This window comes from Anastrepha ludens, chromosome 6 (assembly GCF_028408465.1).
Source record: "Anastrepha ludens isolate Willacy chromosome 6, idAnaLude1.1, whole genome shotgun sequence".
Taxonomy (NCBI): domain Eukaryota; kingdom Metazoa; phylum Arthropoda; class Insecta; order Diptera; family Tephritidae; genus Anastrepha; species Anastrepha ludens.
Window position 1 is genome coordinate 21,421,022 of NC_071502.1, and position 19,876 is coordinate 21,440,897.

Consider the following 19,876-nt stretch of genomic DNA (forward strand, 5'->3'; position numbering starts at 1 on the left):
GCAAGATTGAGCCTTGTCGATGCCCTATGCTCTCGAGAGGAGTGAACAAGGAACAAAAATGGATCTGCTCACTTATCTTTGCTTGTGAGGGATTATTTGGCCAAAAACAACACCATGCCCACTGTATTCATCAGATTTGCCCCCCTGTGACTTTTTCCTGTTGCTAAGATTGAAGAGACGCATGAAAGGACGGCGTTTTACGACGATTGAGGAGATAAAAGCCGAATCGCTGAGAGAGCTCAAGGAAATACCAAAAGGTGCATATCAGAACTGATTCGATGATTGGAAAAAATGTTGGCACAAGTGTATTTATACCTGAGGTGGCTACTTTGAAGGAGATAAAAAGAAATTGATGAATAAATAAATATTTTTTGAGAAAGATGAAAATTCACCTTATTCCTCGTACATAACACAAGGACTGAAATGTTCTGGGCCTAATTCATAGCTGGCACTAGTTTTATTCTGTATTGAAATAAGAGTTTGGGCTGTATTATTCGGATATTCTAAATTACCTAGAAGTGCACTGGATTTCTCGATTGTTATGATTTGGTGCGTGTTTGTGGCTCGCATAAATGCCGATTTACACAGGGAAACATTTAGTTCGTGGGAGAAGCACGAATGGGGAAGAGAGGGGGGATTTTGTTTCCCTTATTGGTGACATGCTTTGTGCTTCATATTCGACAAACTTCAGAAGTAAACGTGAAAAGCAACGAATGTTGCAGAAAACAATTTTGCTCGAGTGACCGGGAATGAAACATCAAAAGAGCATTTCCCGTGTCTACCTTTAAGAAGACCCTGTGGAATTTTTATGTATTTAGTAAATCAGCACTAATTAAGCAATAAGTAGCGTGTTATGGATATCTTCCTTATTTGAGTTTAACTAGAAGAAGCAAACATTAACCTAACAATTGCTTCCACACAACACCGTCTTTGGCTGTTGCACCGTGTAAGTATGTATGCACATATGTATGTATACCTATGTATGTAGCAAGCATTGTGCTGAACTGTTGGTAACGCTTATGCTTCTTCTACGCTCAAAATAGTTCTCCATGTGCTTTGTATTCTATCAACAACAAAAGTTTCAACAAGCGCGTGTTTTTCACTTTTGTCGAATCCTAGGGCGTAGTCCGATAATATTTTTTTACCGAATCTGTAACTTTTCGTACATAAACAGCCACGAATCACAGAAAGCGAAAGAATACTAACAACAACGGGCAATTGCTAGCGAATCTTACGAAAAAAACAACAACAAAAATCAACACAACCGAACTGAGCAAAGCAACAAAAGCGAAATTTGTGCGGGTAGGTCATTTATTTATTCAGCTGTAAAAAGACCAAAAAGAAGATGAAAAAAAAATAAAATAAACCCAATAACAATAAAAGCAACAGGCCAGATAATAAAACAATAAATGTAGGTTATTTAGATACGCGCGCGCAAACAATAGCCGCCGATTGTGGCCGAATACACGAGCGACACAACTGAAAACAAAGCGCGTCGAAGCCCTTTATTCGAGCACGCTCGCCATTTGTTCGGCTGCTAAACTGACTCTGTGGGTATTTTAGTACACACATACGCACATACATACGTGTATGCATGTACGAGTATTTTTTCGGAACACATTTGTTTTTAAATATTTTCAGTTCGAGCATTCTTGTTTTAGCCCGCATGCGGAAAGGTACTCACTCGAAACCACTCTGCTGCCGTACTACTTGGCGTGTTTCGAAAGTGTTGAAGTATAGTGCAAAACGCGCGCGTAAACATCTCAGTCGATCGATCAAACAGTGATTGCATATCAACCAGCCGTAAGCCGCCAGATAGCTTTCCAGTTGACTTCAGCAAACGCGTGTGTCGCCTACTACCACTTTGTAGTTGTTTTCCCTTTACTTTTTCTTTGTTTTTGTATACTTACTCATAGGTATGCAAATGTGTTGTTGTTTACGAAAATGTTGTGCGAGTGGCTTTTATTGTTGTTTTGCATAATAATACAAAAACGCGCGCCGCAATCTGTAAAGTTGAATTTAGGAAAAATTCTTTATGAAATCTGAAATGTAATAAAAAATCCCAGATAAAAAAATTAAATTGAGAAAAAAAAAATAAAAATTATACAAATACTCGTGTGCACTAATATATTACATGCACATACAAAATTTATAAAAGCAACTCATTGTGTGTAATGAAAGAGTAAAGTAGATTCAATAAAATAAGCAAAAAAAATTTTGAAAAATATGCTCAAAAATTACAACAAACCGCAAAACAACACACTTCGACTTAGAAAACGAAGTTTATCTACTAAAGCAAAGTAGTTTTTTCCACTTGAGAGTGTAACATAAAATATTAAAAAATATATATTAACAACGCAAAGACTCAAATAATTCATTCCTGTCGAATACAAAAAATAAATAAGTAATTACAATAAATAAAATTAAATTAATAGTTCTTCTAAATCCGTGAGAGGGATGTGCTGATGTTAAAACTATGATTAATAAGAAAAATAAAAAATAAATAGAAAAATAAAAAAAAAAAACAAATTCCAAAATTTAAAAAAATATAGGACTATGAATAAGTTCGTGCGGTTTTTTTTCGAAATTTGAAACTTTATTGACGTAAAATGGTTACAAATTTAATATTCAAAATATTGTCCATCGCTTACTACTACTTTTTCCCATCTTTCTGGCAATTCACGGATTCCCTTTGTGAAAAATTCGGTCGGTTTTGCCGCAATCCACGAATCGATCCATTTTTTGACTTCATCGTAATTACGGAAGTGCTGGTCAGCCAGGCCATGTTGCATCGATCGGAAGAGATAGTAATCGGATGGCGCAAGGTCTGGACTATACAGCGGGTGGGGTAGGACATCCCATTTGAGCGTTTCTAAGTATGTTTTGACCACTTGTGCAAATGTGGCCGAGCATTGTCATGTTGCAAAATAACTTTGTCGTGTTTATCGGCGTATTGCGGCCGTTTTTCTCGCAGTGCTCGGCTCAAACGCATCAATTGTCGTCGGTAGACATCCCCCGTAATCGTTTCATTCGGTTTCAGTAGCTCATAATACACAACACCCAGCTGGTCCCACCAGATACACAGCATAACCTTCAGGCCATGAATATTCTGCGCCGACGTCGATGTTGAAGCATGGCCAGGGTATCCATACGTTGCCCGACGTTTTGGATTGTCGTAATGGACCCACTTTTCATCGCCAGTCACAATTCGATGCAAAAAACCCTTTCTTTTGTGCCGTTGAAGCAGTTGTTCGCATGCCATAAAACGGCGTTCAACGTCTCTTGGCTTCAATTCATACGGCACCCAATGGCCTACCTTTCGGATCATTCCCATGGCTTTTAAACGTTTGGAAATGGTTGATTGATCAACTCCCAAAGTTTTTGCAACCTCTTCTTGCGTTTGAGCCGGATCTTGATCGAGCAATTCCTCCAATTCGGTATCCATGAACTTTGGCGGCGCACCCTCGCGTTCTTCGTCTTCCAAGCCAAAATCACCACTTTTAAAGCGTGCAAACCACTTCTGGCACGTTCGCTCAGATAGAGCATGCTCACCATAAACTTCCACCAAGATACGATGACTTTCGGCTGCTTTTTTCTTCATATTAAAATAATGAAGAAGAATTCCCCGCAAAAACACATTATTTGGCACGAAATTCGACATTTTCAAGTGTGGTAAAAATATTGTTGTTTACGCTTCAAATAAAAAACTTATACTGACGTTTGTGCCTTACGACAGTAGCTCTCCAATGAATGTTTGGAAATGTGGATCGATGGAATAATAATCAAGTTACGCCATCTGTTGTAAAACCGTAACGAACTTATTCATAGTCCTATTATATACTATATTATATTTATTATTACGTATAAAATAAATTTTGCTGTTATGTATTAAATTTCTTTTATTAATATTTATTTAAAACAAGTGAAAAATCGTTCTCTAAACTGAATAAAACCTATAAAAAAAATAAAAAAATTAAGAGAAGTAAAAAATCCATCAATAATTATAAAAAAGTTAAGAACACTAAAATTATGCTGCATCAAATAAATATAAAAAAATTAATAACAACCAAAAAGTTATATAAAAATAAATTTAATAAAAAAAAAATTGTTTGCTATTATTCATTAAATAAATTTTATTTTGATTATGTATTAAAGAAATTAGTTTATATTTTTTATTTATTAAAAAAATTAAAAAATTACCGAAGTAAATCTATCAATAATTATAAAAAACGTTATGAAAATAAAACTTATGCTGTGCGGAATTAATATAAAAAATATTTATTAAAAACCACAAAAATTTTGAAAACTAAAAAATCGATCAATAAATACAAAAAAACTTAATAAATAATTTTTTCTTGTTATTACTCATTAAATAAATTTTATTATTATTATATGTTCAAAAAATAATTTTTTATTTATTAAAAAAAGTGAAAAATCGACCAATGAACTAAACCAAACCTTAAATAATAAAATTAAAAAATACGCGAATTAAATTTATCAATAATTATAAAAAAAGTGCGAAATAAATATAAAAAAAAGTTTATTAAAAACCAAAAAATTATGTAAAGTAAAAAATCGATCAATAAATATAAATTTTTATTTGTTTTTATTTTTCATTAATTAAATTTTATTTTTATTATGTTTTAAAAAAAACTTTTTATTTATTAATTATTTTTTATTAAAACAAGTGGAAACTCGATCACTAAACCATAAATAATAAGTTAAATTATTACGCGAAGTAAATATATCAATAATTATAAAAAAAATTAAGAAAACCAAAATTATGCAGGACGAAATAAATATAAAAAAAAATTTTTTTAAACACCAAAAACTTATGTGAAGTAAAGAATCGATCAATAAATATAAAAACAATTAATAAAAACAATTTTTTTGTTATTATTTATTAAATACATGTTATTATAATTTTTATTTTTAATGTTTATTATTTATGAAAAAAAGGAAAAATCGATCAATAAACTACTAAACCAAACTAACCAAACCTTAAATACTAAAATTCAAAAATTACGCGAAGTAAAAAATCGATCAATAAATACAAAATAAGTGAAGAAAACAAAAATTATGCTGTGCGGAATGAATATAAAAGAAAAAATTATTAGAAAACAGAAAATTACGTAATGTAAAGAATCGAGCAATAAATATAAAAAAAAATTATAAGAGTTTTTGTTTATTAGTATTTGTTAAATAAATTTTATTATTATTATTAATATATTATGTTTAAAAAAAAAGCTTTTTTATTTATAAATTAGTATTTATTAAAAGAAGTGGAAAATCGATCAATAAATTGAGCAAAACCTTAAATAATAAAATGAAAACAGTAACGCGAACTAAAAAATCTGTCAAAAAATTTAATAAAAGTTACGGAAGTAAAAATTATGCCAATTAAAAACAGGTGGAATAAATATAAAAAGAAGTTAATGGAAACAAACAAATTATGCAAAATAAAAAATCAACCAAAAAGTGAAAAATCGATCAATAAACTAAACCAAACCTTAAATAATGAAATAAAAAAATTTCGCGAAGTAAAAAATCGATCCAAGTAAGAAAAGGTGAGATAAATATAAAAAGAAGTTAATGAAAACAAAAAAATTAATATACATAAAATAAAAAATCGATCAATAAATATAAACAAAACTTAAGCAATAAACTAAAAAATTTGCGTGGAGTAAAAAATCTCGCAATAAATATAAAAATAGGGGAATAGATATGGAAAAAAAAAATTTTTTTTAATTTTTAAAAATATTGTAATCACTTTACAACGACTAAATAGACAGAAAAAAATCATGCAATTTTAAAAATCGATCAATAAATATGGAACTTAAACAATAAAATAAAAAACTTACGCTAAGTAAAAATTCTCTCCATAAATATAGGGGAATACCTGAAGAAATGAAAACAAATAATTTTTTCTTTTAAACTAAGCAAGGTGAAAAACGATCAATAAATATATAAAAATATCTAATAAAAAGGAAATTATGCAAAACAGAAATATGCGGAATAAAATTAAAAACAATAAATAAATACAATGAAAACAAATAGTAATTAAAAAAAATATTTCACGCAATAAAATACATTTTTCGTTTATATAAATCTGAGAAGAGCAAAATTTAGAAATGAAAAAAAAAAAAAATTATTGATTGTGAGAAAAATTTCTAACCGCATAAATTTAAAATTTTGCGTACATTCAATCATCATCATCATCATCATGCATAGCACTACAGCTCGGTGTGAGCCTTAGCTTTCTCCACAAATTTTCTTCGTGCATTTCGGTCTATAGCCATACTACGGTAGTTCATCGTGCCTGTGCTGCTTAGATCAAACTACATTCAATAATCGTAGAAAAATCAAATCTACAAATAAATTTCTTGTGGTATCAAAACCGCGCTTTAGTGCTACTTGAGGAGTGTCAGACCGGCACTTCAACCATTTCACCAACTACCTACCTACCTGAAATATTCTGAAGACAATTGAATTGCTTAAAAATAAAATTTAATTTACAGGAATGTGCACATACATATATATGTACAAAGAATGCACACAAATTGCGGGTTTTCCACCAGATCAATAAATTTTATTATATTAAAAAAAATATATATTTTCAAAATATTCCGGAAAAATGTTAAGATTTCCGTGAGAGATTTGAGAATACCTCAAAAAACTGGGTTTATAGTAAATTTTAGTTTTTAAAAATAATAAACTCTAAAATTCTGATGGAAAAACAGTGCCCGATTTTGTTTTTGTGCGAACTGTGATGCGTCTAATGCACAAATATAGTCGTAACGTCATTTGCACTGCCAGCGTATAAAATATATATACACATATGTATGTATGTATGTATGCACGTATGTATGTAGTATTCCATAGCGCCGCTTCACAATTTATTTATTTTATTTACACCATATTGATATGGGTTAGCTGTTCAAAATGCAGGCAAGGCGTTATCAAAATACATATGTTGTTGTTATAGCAACTATCAGCAATAAATTCGGTATCTTTCCGGCTTCTTGCCAAATTTTTTTCTAAATAATTGCTTTTATTTTCATTATTATTGCCTATTGCAGCAGCTACATTTAGAAAGTCGGCTATTTTGTAATCTACATCATTTTTGTACAGTTGCAGACATGCAAATAAGGCCAGCATAAGAATTACATTCAAGTATAATGACTTTGTCTACCGGATTAAGATCGGCGCTGTCGACAGGGCAATTCCGTGCAAAAATTTGTATTTTTGAGCAATAATTTTTTACCTGAAAAAGCAAAAAAGACGTTTGTAATTAATGAAATTTCTAAACTATTTTGCTGCCTGTACCCACCTTTGTGAAGCAATGACTGATCGCAGAATCGTGTTTGAACGCAAAAACCTATAATTCTATGCTAAAACTTTCTTTCAGTAGCGTCGGTCATTAAGACATTTTGACTATTTCTGTTCTACCTGGAGGCTCTCGGCTACTACCTCGTCGAACACACTCGCCTTTACAGCGTGCATTATTTATACTCCTTACTGTGTATGCTTACCATCTGTATCAAGAAGATTAAAGTACGTAATTAGCGGTGCCGTACCTTAGCCGTAAACCAAACAGCTGTTCTTATCAAACATATGGGCATGTCCTGTAAACAATTATAGGTGCCGCACCATAGCACCAGCGCCATAAACGTAGCCGTATGCATCTATTGAGTTTTGGTTTCCCCCGTAACCGTAAGCAGCTGTGAAATACTTTACATTTGTTTTGATTTTTGCGCTAAAAACTTGAGTATTAGAAATGAACGACGGAAAATTTATTGGCGTAGTGGAAAATTATCCGTGTTGCTATGACAAAATGCAAATATTGTGATTAATACTACTTCAATATCAGCTGTTTATGGTTACGGCATGGCTAACCAACACAATTAATGCAATGCTGCGGCTATGCTTATGGTTACGGCCATGCAGTTATGGTTACGGTAACATTAGTTGCAGCCTAAATCTGGTCTGATTATAAAATTCCATACATTTTAATCAAAATGTTAAGCCAATGGAGACATTTTTCGCTCAGTTTTCTTGTCTAAAGTGAACTTTGCAGTGACGCCGACTGGTTAAACCAGCGCTTTGAAATTTCCAATGAACTGTTCCTACAAACTTATGTATGTGGGACCATGGCATCTTCTATGAATTCTCGCTTGATGTTTTCGAAATTTTTCAATTTATATCAGAACTCCTTTTCACATACCTCTTCCTCTCATATTTCTTCACTTTTGAAGTGTCAAGTTCTACTTCTTCGAAAACTGTACTAAAAATCGTGTATCCCTTTAAGTAGCAGCTTAATGCTTGTCCGGACTTTTGTGTCGAGAATTGAAAATGGAAGTTTTAATACTTGTCCGGAAATTTATATTAAGAACTGTACTAAAAATTGTATAGCCCTTTAAATGGAAGCTTAATTGGTTAATCAGACTTTTAGGTCGAGAACTGTACTAAAAATTGTAGAGCTCTTTAAATGGAGGCTTACCTGCTTGTCCAGACTTTTATGTCGAAAACCGTACTAAAAATTGTATAGCCCCTTAATGGAAGCTCACTTGCTTAATCAGACTTTTAAGTCGAGAACTGTACTAAAAATTGTAGAGCTCTTTAAATGGAGGCTTACCTGCTTATCCAGACTTTTATGTCGAAAATTGTACTAAAAATAGTATAGACCCCTTCAAATGGAAGCTCATTGAAGTTTTTTATTCTCTTTTCTACCCACTTAAAAACGATACAATTAAAAATTTGTAAGACAAAAATTTATTTTCAAAATTCGTATAAAAATATATAAAATAAAACTTTTGTTTAATTAAAAAAATTAAATAAAGTTACGGAAAGTATTTTGTTTAAACCTTTAAAATTCTTAAAAGCAACATCACTGCGGGTTTTGCTACAAATATTTTTCTAAATAGGTATTTTCCAAAAAGAAGTTGTATTTTTATTCCAAATTAGTTTTCTCTTAGTAAAACACCTATTCGAAAACTCCCACTAAAATACACAAAATGGTTCGATTCGATCTATTATTTTCTTCTTCTTAAATTGGGTGCCATCCTGCACATTTTTTGTACGCCACCTAATACGAGTACTTACAGTGGCTGTTTCACACACAAACTTCTAACAAAAAACCTGCTTGGGCTTTGGTGAAGATTTTCGTCAAATCTACTTGGTGCTCAATGTGTTAAGTTATTTATAATTTTTTTTTGGAAATCATCAAAAGATTTATTTGAAATGTTCATAAAACACAAAATTTATGACTTTATTTGAGCAGACAAAAATGCGTTTGACTAAAAATAGGCACCTTCAAAGTGTTTATATTTGAGAAATTTGAAAATTTAACCTGAATATGTTCCAGTGTTTCCATTTCCTTGGCCACATAGGTACTACAGTTGTATTAATAGAATTCGTGTGTGAAAAAAACTCGGAACAGCTCACATATCGTATATGCGAGTACTAAATGTGTATGCAAAATTTTAATTTATCGCGCACATACATCGTCCATAAAATTTCAATTATGTCAAAAAATTTCGAAAAATAATTAATTACCACCAATGCAAAATAGGGTTTCAACACTTTAAAGTAACAACAAAAATGAGAGCCATCAAGCAACGGATTTAAAAACATCGAAATATTGAATTTTTTTTTTATGTGCTAATCCATTTATGTGTTGTTGTGTATTAAGGAAGATTTAAAAGGATTTGAAAATATTAAAAATAATCAAACTACATTACGAAAAGAGATGTGCGTTTAGTGTAAAACAAAGTGAAGAAATTTAAATGCATGGCGATCTTTTGTTAATTCACATTCGATAGTGAGGAAAATTAAGCAAAAACAAAAAATAAAAACAACAACAATTAATACATCTAACAAATAAACATTTCAGCGCCTGAAAACAATAATTTTATGTTTATCGTGGCATGACCAATTCAACTAGTTTTCAATCGTCAGCTATTTCTAATACCATCAGCGACTATCCTAATTTAGGAGGTGAAGTAAGTAGTAAATTCTTGATTTATAAATAAATGCATATGTAAACACAGCCGCAACCAGTTTTAACTTTATCTCTGTCTTTGATTATTTGTAACTTTGTCCCTTCCTCTATCTCTGTTTCTATTCTGTCCCTTATTTCCAACATTTCTTCTTTATCTTTGTCTTTATCTTTATCTTTGTCTTTATCTTTATCTCTAGCTCTATCTCTATCTCTAGCTCTATTTTTATCTTTATCTTTATCTTTATCTTTATCTTTGTCTTTATCTCGACTCTTACTCTATCTATCTCCTATTTGTCTTCATCTTTTCGGATCTTTAGTTTTATTTTATTCTTCGCGCTTATTTGTTTCATCCACATATTCGGCTTTACCTTTATCCTAATTAATCAAACAGTAAATAGTGATCTGTCCATTTCCGCAGAGTCCATCCATTTTGGATCTGCATTGTTGAAAACATTTCGAGTTAGTGCAAGAAGCCATAATTGATTCAATAGCCGTTTGGCTATCAATGAAAATGTTTGTTCGATTATTAAGAGGAGTTAATTCCTGAGCTATTACAGCTGCTTTTGTCGCGGCATAGATTTAAGCTTGAAATACCCTACAGTAATTCATGAGTCTGAAGGACTTTTAACTCGTGGAGTTACGTAGCTTCACCTTCCATTTGAATCCAGACCACAAAGTCTCTTGGCGCATTGTCCGGACATAGTTAGTCTTAGAGAAGATCTTTTGGCTGAGTTTTTTACAAATATTGTTTGATTAATTAATGAAGTAAATAAGAAAGAAGTCTGAGTGAAGTATTTTTCAAAAATGATAAAAAAATATTTCACAAAAAATTAAATAAAATAAAAAGATTTTTTCAAAAGAACGTTTAATAATAAAAAATTAAAAAAATGTAATTGCTTCTTTCTTACAAATACTTTGATTTATTAATGAAGGAAAAATACTGAGTGGGGTATTTTTGAAAAATGATAAAAAACAAATTTTCACAAAAAAATTAAATTTTAAATTTGAATTAAATTTGAAATTAAGTAAAAAGGTTTTTTCAAAAATATATTTAATCCTAAAAATTAAAAAAAAAATTTAATTTATTATTATTTAAATTTTTAAATTTACTAATAGGACTATGAATAAGTTCGTGCGGTTTTTTTCGAAATTTGAAACTTTATTGACGTAAAATGGTTACAAATTTAATATTCAAAATATTGTCCATCGCTTACTACTACTTTTTCCCATCTTTCTGGCAATTCACGGATTCCCTTTGTGAAAAATTCGGTCGGTTTTGCCGCAATCCACGAATCGATCCATTTTTTGACTTCATCGTAATTACGGAAGTGCTGGTCAGCCAGGCCATGTTGCATCGATCGGAAGAGATAGTAATCGGATGGCGCAAGGTCTGGACTATATGGCGGGTGGGGTAGGACATCCCATTTGAGCGTTTCTAAGTATGTTTTGACCACTTGTGCAACATGTGGCCGAGCATTGTCATGTTGCAAAATAACTTTGTAGTGTCTATCGGCGTATTGCGGCCGTTTTTCTCGCAGTGCTCGGCTCAAACGCATCAATTGTCGTCGGTAGACATCCCCCGTAATCGTTTCATTCGGTTTCAGTAGCTCATAATACACAACACCCAGCTGGTCCCACCAGATACACAGCATAACCTTCAGGCCATGAATATTCTGCGCCGACGTCGATGTTGAAGCATGGCCAGGGTATCCATACGTTGCCCGACGTTTTGGATTATCGTAATGGACCCACTTTTCATCGCCAGTCACAATTCGATGCAAAAAACCCTTTCTTTTGTGCCGTTGAAGCAGTTGTTCGCATGCCATAAAACGGCGTTCAACGTCTCTTGGCTTCAATTCATACGGCACCCAATGGCCTACCTTTCGGATCATTCCCATGGCTTTTAAACGTTTGGAAATGGTTGATTGATCAACTCCCAAAGTTTTTGCAACCTCTTCTTGCGTTTGAGCCGGATCTTGATCGAGCAATTCCTCCAATTCGGTATCCATGAACTTTGGCGGCGCACCCTCGCGTTCTTCGTCTTCCAAGCCAAAATCACCACTTTTAAAGCGTGCAAACCACTTCTGGCACGTTCGCTCAGATAGAGCATGCTCACCATAAACTTCCACCAAGATACGATGACTTTCGGCTGCTTTTTTCTTCATATTAAAATAATGAAGAAGAATTCCCCGCAAAAACACATTATTTGGCACGAAATTCGACATTTTCAAGTGTGGTAAAAATATTGTTGTTTACGCTTCAAATAAAAAACTTATACTGACGTTTGTGCCTTACGACAGTAGCTCTCCAATGAATGTTTGGAAATGTGGATCGATGGAATAATAATCAAGTTACGCCATCTGTTGTAAAACCGAAACGAACTTATTCATAGTCCTATTATTATTATTAAATATCTTTCAAAATTCTTTCAGTTCACTTATTAATATACTTAGGGCTCTACAAATAAACCAATTTTCAGAAAAAAATTTTCTTGGATCAAAATACTTGAACACTTGACATGGAATCGGTCGAATATCTTGGGCAATATTTTGTGACACTTTTTTGTTTTATTTGGTTATTGGTTATTAACACTGCCCTCACATCCATTAATGCGAACCACTCGAAGGCATGTGCAGCAAGTGTGAGAAAAGCAAAAGTTTGGTGTATGTAAATAAATATCTACATATACTTGTGCGCATAATTGTGTTGCCAACATATGTATGTATGTATAAGTGCTTGTAGTTATCGTGCCCAATGAAAAGTAAAAACAAAATGCGTTTCCTCTCTAATAACCTACATTTATTCAATTTCACGAATCGATGAACTCTTTCTAAAGTTTGTTTACTTATTATTTATTTCGTTTTTTTTAATGCTTCATTCATCAATCAAAACTGTCAACGATTGAATTTTATAAACTCTACTGTTCATTGAACCGCTATATGCAAACATACTTATATACCTATACTCTGTTTTCGGTGTGCAACATATTTTACGAAGTATTGAACTGAAGATGTGAAGATAATAACTAAGACTTATACATAGGGTGTTCTATTTTGAGATTGAAAAAAAGCAGTGATTAGTTAAAATTTTGTAATTTAATTTATTCTTTTATATAAATATTTACACGAACTGTTCGTGGAGAATGCAAACTAAATTTAATACAATAACATATTTTAAAAACTAAAAATTCATATTCGAAAAGAAGATGTTACAAATGCTACTCAATATGAGCAAACGCATGTACTTATGAGAGAGGATATACGCTTATCTTATCATGAAGATATCTCCAGCATCAACTTTTCCGAAGTCAGTACTAGCTTCGGGACAATGAGCTTTTTTATGGAGTGTTAAATGATTAGAATTTTGGGCGGAAAAGAAAATGATTTATCAAAAATACTACGCCTCAAAATATACAGATTCAAAAATAAATTCTGCTCTCAGGTTTCTATAGTAGAATTTAACGATGCATTTTTTTGTAGAATATTTTAACCCACTCATTTCTACTTAATTGTGTATTTTTGATCTTTTCTGAAAACGGGTTATAAAAAAGGCAGGTAGAGAGTTGAACTCAAGTTTCACAGAAATTTAAGGCAGCCAATTTATTTGGTGTCACTGAGGACGAAAAATTCGTACGAGTGTGCCTACGATTAGTGTCCTGCGCTCGCAAAAACAAAAAAATATCTAAAAAGTTTATTAGAAAAATTGACAAAAAATTGACAAAAAAAGAGGTTGTCTTTAAAGTCGGTTTACTGACGATAGTTTAACGTGACAACGTCATAAGAAAATATTATTGGAATGGTTGCAATTTTCAAAACAAAATTTTAATTTTATTTGTTTGATGGATATTTTGTAAGAATATAGAGGAGGAGGTAAATGGAATTACAATGGAATAGGTCAAGTTACATTTACACAAACGTGAAAAATGACGAAACATTTATCAAATTCATGAAAGATATCTTCAATTTCGATTGTGCATCAGACGTTAATAAGTCAACAACACTAAGAGGCACCATCATCGATTTGCCTTTTTCAAGACCCTTTACACTCGAAACACTCCCTTTCATTTCCTACTTTTTCTATCATCGTCCTATTCTCAACAGAGAAATGGTTCATTACCATGCACACAGGAAGAAGGCATATGCAAACACAAGTATGTGAATTTATATACCTACATATGCGCATATACATACATATATATGCTTACTCAAGTAGGACAGAGCCAGATGTCGAACGTTGCCGAACGCGGGGGCCGATTGTGCTCTTTGTCGTTCGTTCCGCGCTCTCGCTTGCAGTTCAAGCACATTAGCTTACATTTGCTTGCGTACGGAATAGATTCGCATATTTGATATGTCCATATGACTTGTATGCATCTTTACATACAGATTTGTTCTTTTTGAAAATTGCGCGAAATTGTATATGTATATGCATGTTTATATACATATATTAGTATACAACATATCTTATAAGGTATGTGGTAAATATTACAATACCATACATTTTTTCCTTCATATATAATAAAAAAATTAATAATAATAACATTAAAACAACAAGTATTATTAACAAACTTGGTTTTATTTTAAATTCTTCAAGTAAATCAAATTAATAATAATCAATAAGAAGGCATATGCAAATACAAATACGTGAATTTATATATGTACATATGCGCATATACATACATATATACGCTCACTTAAATAGGAGAGAACAAGATGTCGAAGGTTGCAGTTCGTTTGCTTTGTTTGCTTTGTCGTTCGTTCCGCGCTTTCGTTTCCAGTTCATTCAAGGTAACGACAATGAGCAAGGTAACGGCAAATGAGCAAGGTAACGACAAATGAGCAAGGTAACGACACATTTTTTCGTGCGTGCAGCCGGCTAAATCGAATTATAAGACGTTATCACGTCAAAAATTAGCAAAAAAAAATTGACAAAAAAATAACCAAAAACGTGCAAAAAACTTGATAAACAATTTACAAAAACAATCAGCAAAAACAAATTGACAAAAAATTTGATAAAAAATTTTGAAAACAATTGGCAAAAAACTTGCAAAAAAATAGTCAAAACAATTACAAACAAATTTATAAAAAATATTGCAAACAAATTGACAAAAAATTTGAAAAAAAATTACAAAAATTTACAAAAAAATTAGAAAAAAATTAACAAAAAAAATTTCTCAAAAAATTTGATAAAAATGTAGAAACACTTAACAAAAACTTTACTAAACGCTTTACAAGAAAGCTTGCAAAACAAATAGACAATACAAATCCAAAAAATTGTTCAAAAAAATTGACTAATAAAAATTGACAAAAAAATTTGAAAATAAATATTGTATTGGCAATGCAAATATTGTAAAATAACTCTCTCTGTCAAAACTTCTTTGGCTGACAATTATTGCCTTTTATTCTTTGCAACTCTTTCAGAACTGGACTTACATGGGTTAACTGCCTATTTTGACAAACAAAACAAACTTATTTTTCTCTCGGTGGCACACCAAATCGGTACAGATAGGTGCTTGTGTAACACATCTTCCCTGAGCTATTGAAAACATGTGGCTGCTGTTGTAGCAGCAAAAACATTCCCTATGCATTTACGGGGAGTGCTGCTGGAGTGACAGTCCTTGATCGGATATATAGCAAATCCGGGTCGTTCCGGTAACGTAAAACTGACTGTCGGCTATTGAAGCCATCGTCACAAAAGGGCAAATATTTCGCTTAGTGATTTTTTAGATGCATAGCCTTATTGTTTTAGCTATCGCCGAATAGGTGAAATAGCAGACAACTATTTTTTGTTAGTAGGCCTGCACCGTATTTTCTGTTGTCAGCTGCGGGTCATTCAAAAACGTGGTGTTGAGTCGAACATCTCGTCTCTTTAATATCCAACAATCTGCTCTGATTTGATGGTAGCTCATAGTGCATTATCTTCAGCCTGCTAGTTTTTATGTAAAAATGGTGACTTTTGGTTTATTTGAATTAAATTGCTAAGGTAAATAAAAATATTTATTATCTTGCGGCAACAGTTGTTTGGAACAATTGTTTCACGGAAAATAATACTTTTACCGGTTTCTATTATAAACATCCATTTCACAATTGCTAGTTATTTGTTATTGTCTTCATATTTAGCATTCTTCATAGCTGTCATTAAGTAATTATTGTTTAAAGGCACTAGACCGAATAAAAAACACAATTAAATGAATGTAAAGAAAAGTTTCGTATACGCCGCACGCTTTGAAGGAAGCTAAATAAAGCAGCAGCGTTGGCAAGAAATCAATTACAAATCTTAAAACTGTTAATTTTTTTTTATTTCTTTATACACAAAATTTGTAACATATTGCTATTGTATATAATGACAAACGTGCGCTAAACCATCATACATGCGTATGTGTGTAAGACAAGTAATCCATGGCGTATGAGCAACATTTTAATCGTAAACATTTCTGATAAACAGATTCCATATGTCTGCATTTGCTTGCAATATCTCCATCAACAACATAAATGGGCAACAAGTGAATTAATCAAAACAAGAGCCAGTCGAAGCAATACTCATAAAATTGAAAGGGCACAGACAGCACCTCGCCAATACACACACCCACACACATTTACATAGATATCTGAAGTGCCGGCATTCAGCGAAAAACAGCTCAATACCCTCCGCTTTGACGTAGGGTGGCTATGCCATAGAAAACTTGTATGTGTGTATGTAGTATAAGTGTGTATAGACGAGTGTACGAGTAACTGAATGATTTGTTTTGTCTAAAGCTGAAGTGCTATGTAGGCACTCAGTGGCAGCGATAATTTACATTTTATCAGCAGCAACAGGAAAAGCAACATCCTCAACTGAGTTGAGAGCGCCCGTCATTTGTAGCATATTTCCATGACGGGCCCCAATGTATGCTGGCTTTATGTAGAGTGTTTATTTACACTATGAAAATGTGATGATTGTGTCTACCACACACATTTGCATGTATACATGTGCTTGGGTGTGTGTGTGTTTGTGTAAATACTTGTAGTTTGAGACCCAGCAAACTGGACAACTTTAAATCATTTTCCAGCTGGCTTAAATGAGCATGCGGCCATTTACATACAAATAATTATATTATATAATCGCTTTTTGGTATGCAATCAACATTTGCAATTTGAAAATATACTTGGAAGTACTTTTTTAGATTTGTAGAACTTTCGAAAAAGCCGCTTTCGAACCGCGAAAAACTACAGTATCACAACATTTTGACAAGATTCGTCTACATTTTTTGTTTTTTTGCCACAATTTTAATTTCGCCGCACACCTGTGGATTTGCTGACGATTTAATTTTCACGCTGTTCGTTGTTGATTGAACATCGAACGCGGAAAAAAATGATTGTCATGTATGGTATTTATCTGTGCTTGAAATGAAAAGGGGAAAGAAAGATTTTTTTCCACAGCTTCTATATTAACATTTTTGTCTACTTCTCTACATTTTTCTAATAAATATTTGCCACGAACAAAAGTTAACAAAAACATGAACAAAAAAATTGGCAAAAATTTCATAAAAATTTACGAAATATATTACAAAAAATTAACAAAAAATTAATAAAAAATTTACAAAAAATTAATAAAAAATTTACAAAAAATTAATAAAAAATTTACAAAAAATTAATAAAAAATTTACAAAAAATTAATAAAAAACTGACAAAAAATTTAGATTAAATGTACATAAAATTTCAAAACAAATTGAAAAAACTTGATAGAAAAATTTACGAAAAAAATTTACAAACAAAAATTTCAAAAGTTGACAAAACCATGAACAAAAAAATTGGCAACAAATTTCAAAAAGAATTGACGTAAAATTAATAAAAAATTGACAAAAATTTAACAAAAAAATTAAAAAAAAATTAATAAAAAATTGGCAAACAATTTACATAAAATTTGAAAAAAACAAAATACAAAAAATTGATAGAAAAATTTACGAAATAAATTTACAAAAGTTAACAAAAAATTAATAAAAAAATTGGCAACAAATTTGATAAAAAATTGAAGAAAAATATTACAAAAAAAATAACAAAAAATTAATAAAAAATTTACAAAATATTAACAAAAAAATAATAATAAACTGACAAAAAAGTTACATAAAACGTACATTAAATTGGCAAAAACAAAATGATAAAAAATTGATAAGAAAATTTACGAAAAAAACTTACAAAAATATTATAAAAATTTACGAAAAATTGATAAAAAGTGAAAAAAAAATTGGCAACAAATTTGTTAAAAAATTGATGAAAAATATTACAAAAAACTTAACAAAAAATTAATAAAAAATTTACAAAAAGTTAATAATAAAATTAACAAAAAATTATAAAAAACTGACAAAAAATTTACATAAAATGTACATAAAATTTGCAAAAAAATGGATAAAAACTTAATAGAAAAATTTACAAAAATATTTTAAAAATTTGCGAAAAATTGACAAAAAGTGAACAAAAAATTTTGACAAAAAATTTACAAAAACTTAATATAAAAGTAATTAAAAAAATTTAGAAAAATATTAGCAAAACAAACTTTGTCACTTTTCGATCGGTTTGTCCACTGCTCCACACACGTGTCAATCATTTGAAATTTCAACCGATTGTTTCGATTTGTTTTCATAAAAGAATTAGATTCTTCATACATTTCATTGGCTAAAAATAAACTTCAACATATTTACACTTTATTTTACTACGCTTTACCTACGTAAGTGGTAAGAGGTAGGGGCATTAGCCTGCCTACCCTCCCAAAAAGCAAACATAGATTAACGAAACCAACGCAAGACTGAGTCTTGTGGAGGCCCTATGTTCCCGAGTGTAGTGAATAAGGGTAAAAAAAGAAAACCCACGTAAGTTTGGAGTTTTGACCTCCAAGTCGCGATTATTCTTACATTATTACCTACATCACTGTTTTGAAAAAAGGTTATTGTTTTCTTGTTCTGAACATGGACGAGTACTCTCATTGGAAGCAAGTTGCGTCTATCCCAACTTTCTTGTAATGAAACCTGCAATGTTGTCGATCGCGTCGGAACTATCCAATTATTCTCAACTGACATTCCGGTCAATGACCTGAAGTACTCTTTCGAAAAGCTTTTAGATCGCGCAAAACAGTGTATCGAGGCCAGAGGGGACTATTTTGAAGAAATAAACTCAAAGTTATCAGAACAAAGCTCTTTGTATTATTGAACCATGGCGTATGTCTATGTACCTATGTGTGTTTATCTCTAAATTTTGGACGCAGACAGCCAATCAAAATGCCTCGATGTCGATAAGTTGCAAAATATTGTTGTCATGTTTCGATAAGAATGCAATAGCGAAAGGGGAAAATCACGTAAGTGAATGCTATTGCCACCATTCAATATTAAATGAATGCAAACTCAACACAAGCACGTTGTGAAAGGTGAGTTTGGGTTACGACATTTGTATGGGATTTGACAGGTTTTTCACTGGAGTTTGAAAAGGATGATAGAGTACATGTTTGCGCCTTCCCAACTCGCTGTGTCGTCAGAGCCATGGCGAGCAAATGGGAGGGGAATTGTTGTATTTGTTTGTTTTGTCTTGCGAAAGGAGCCGACGTCAAACTTGTCAAAATCGCGAAAAATAAAGTAACTGTTTTGGGCGTGCGTCACCTATGCTACTTAGTTCGCCCTGGGTGTTTGAGCTTAAACACGCCAACAAGCCCAAAAGTAAACTGCCATGGAAACGTTATATTACGCTGATATTTCTTTTGCCAGGCTCGCTAAATATGCACGGCTTTATTTAAAAGGGAAATCAATAGAAAAAAGAGAAATATTTTATGAAGATTTTAAGCCAAATTCACAATTCATTTGAAGCATTTTTGAAGTTTTCGAAAAACATATACATACACAGGGGCTAACACTGC

The 19,876-nt window shown here is 31.7% G+C and overlaps 1 protein-coding gene across 7 annotated transcripts in view; it reads left to right on the forward strand.

The window, feature by feature from the left end:
* Positions 1-1,624: 1,624 nt before the first annotated feature.
* LOC128867390 (sestrin homolog) overlaps positions 1,625-19,876 on the forward strand; it is a 61,805-nt gene continuing 43,553 nt past the window's right edge. The window contains exons 1-2 of one of the 7 annotated variants that reach the window (XM_054108559.1): positions 1,625-1,916; positions 9,572-10,001. In XM_054108559.1, the coding sequence (XP_053964534.1) occupies positions 9,927-10,001 (75 nt within the window). In that variant the 5' untranslated portion in view covers positions 1,625-1,916; positions 9,572-9,926. The remainder of the gene's footprint in view (positions 1,917-9,571; positions 10,002-19,876) is intronic. The other 6 variants (XM_054108558.1, XM_054108560.1, XM_054108561.1 and 3 more) reach the window with 6 other exon arrangements.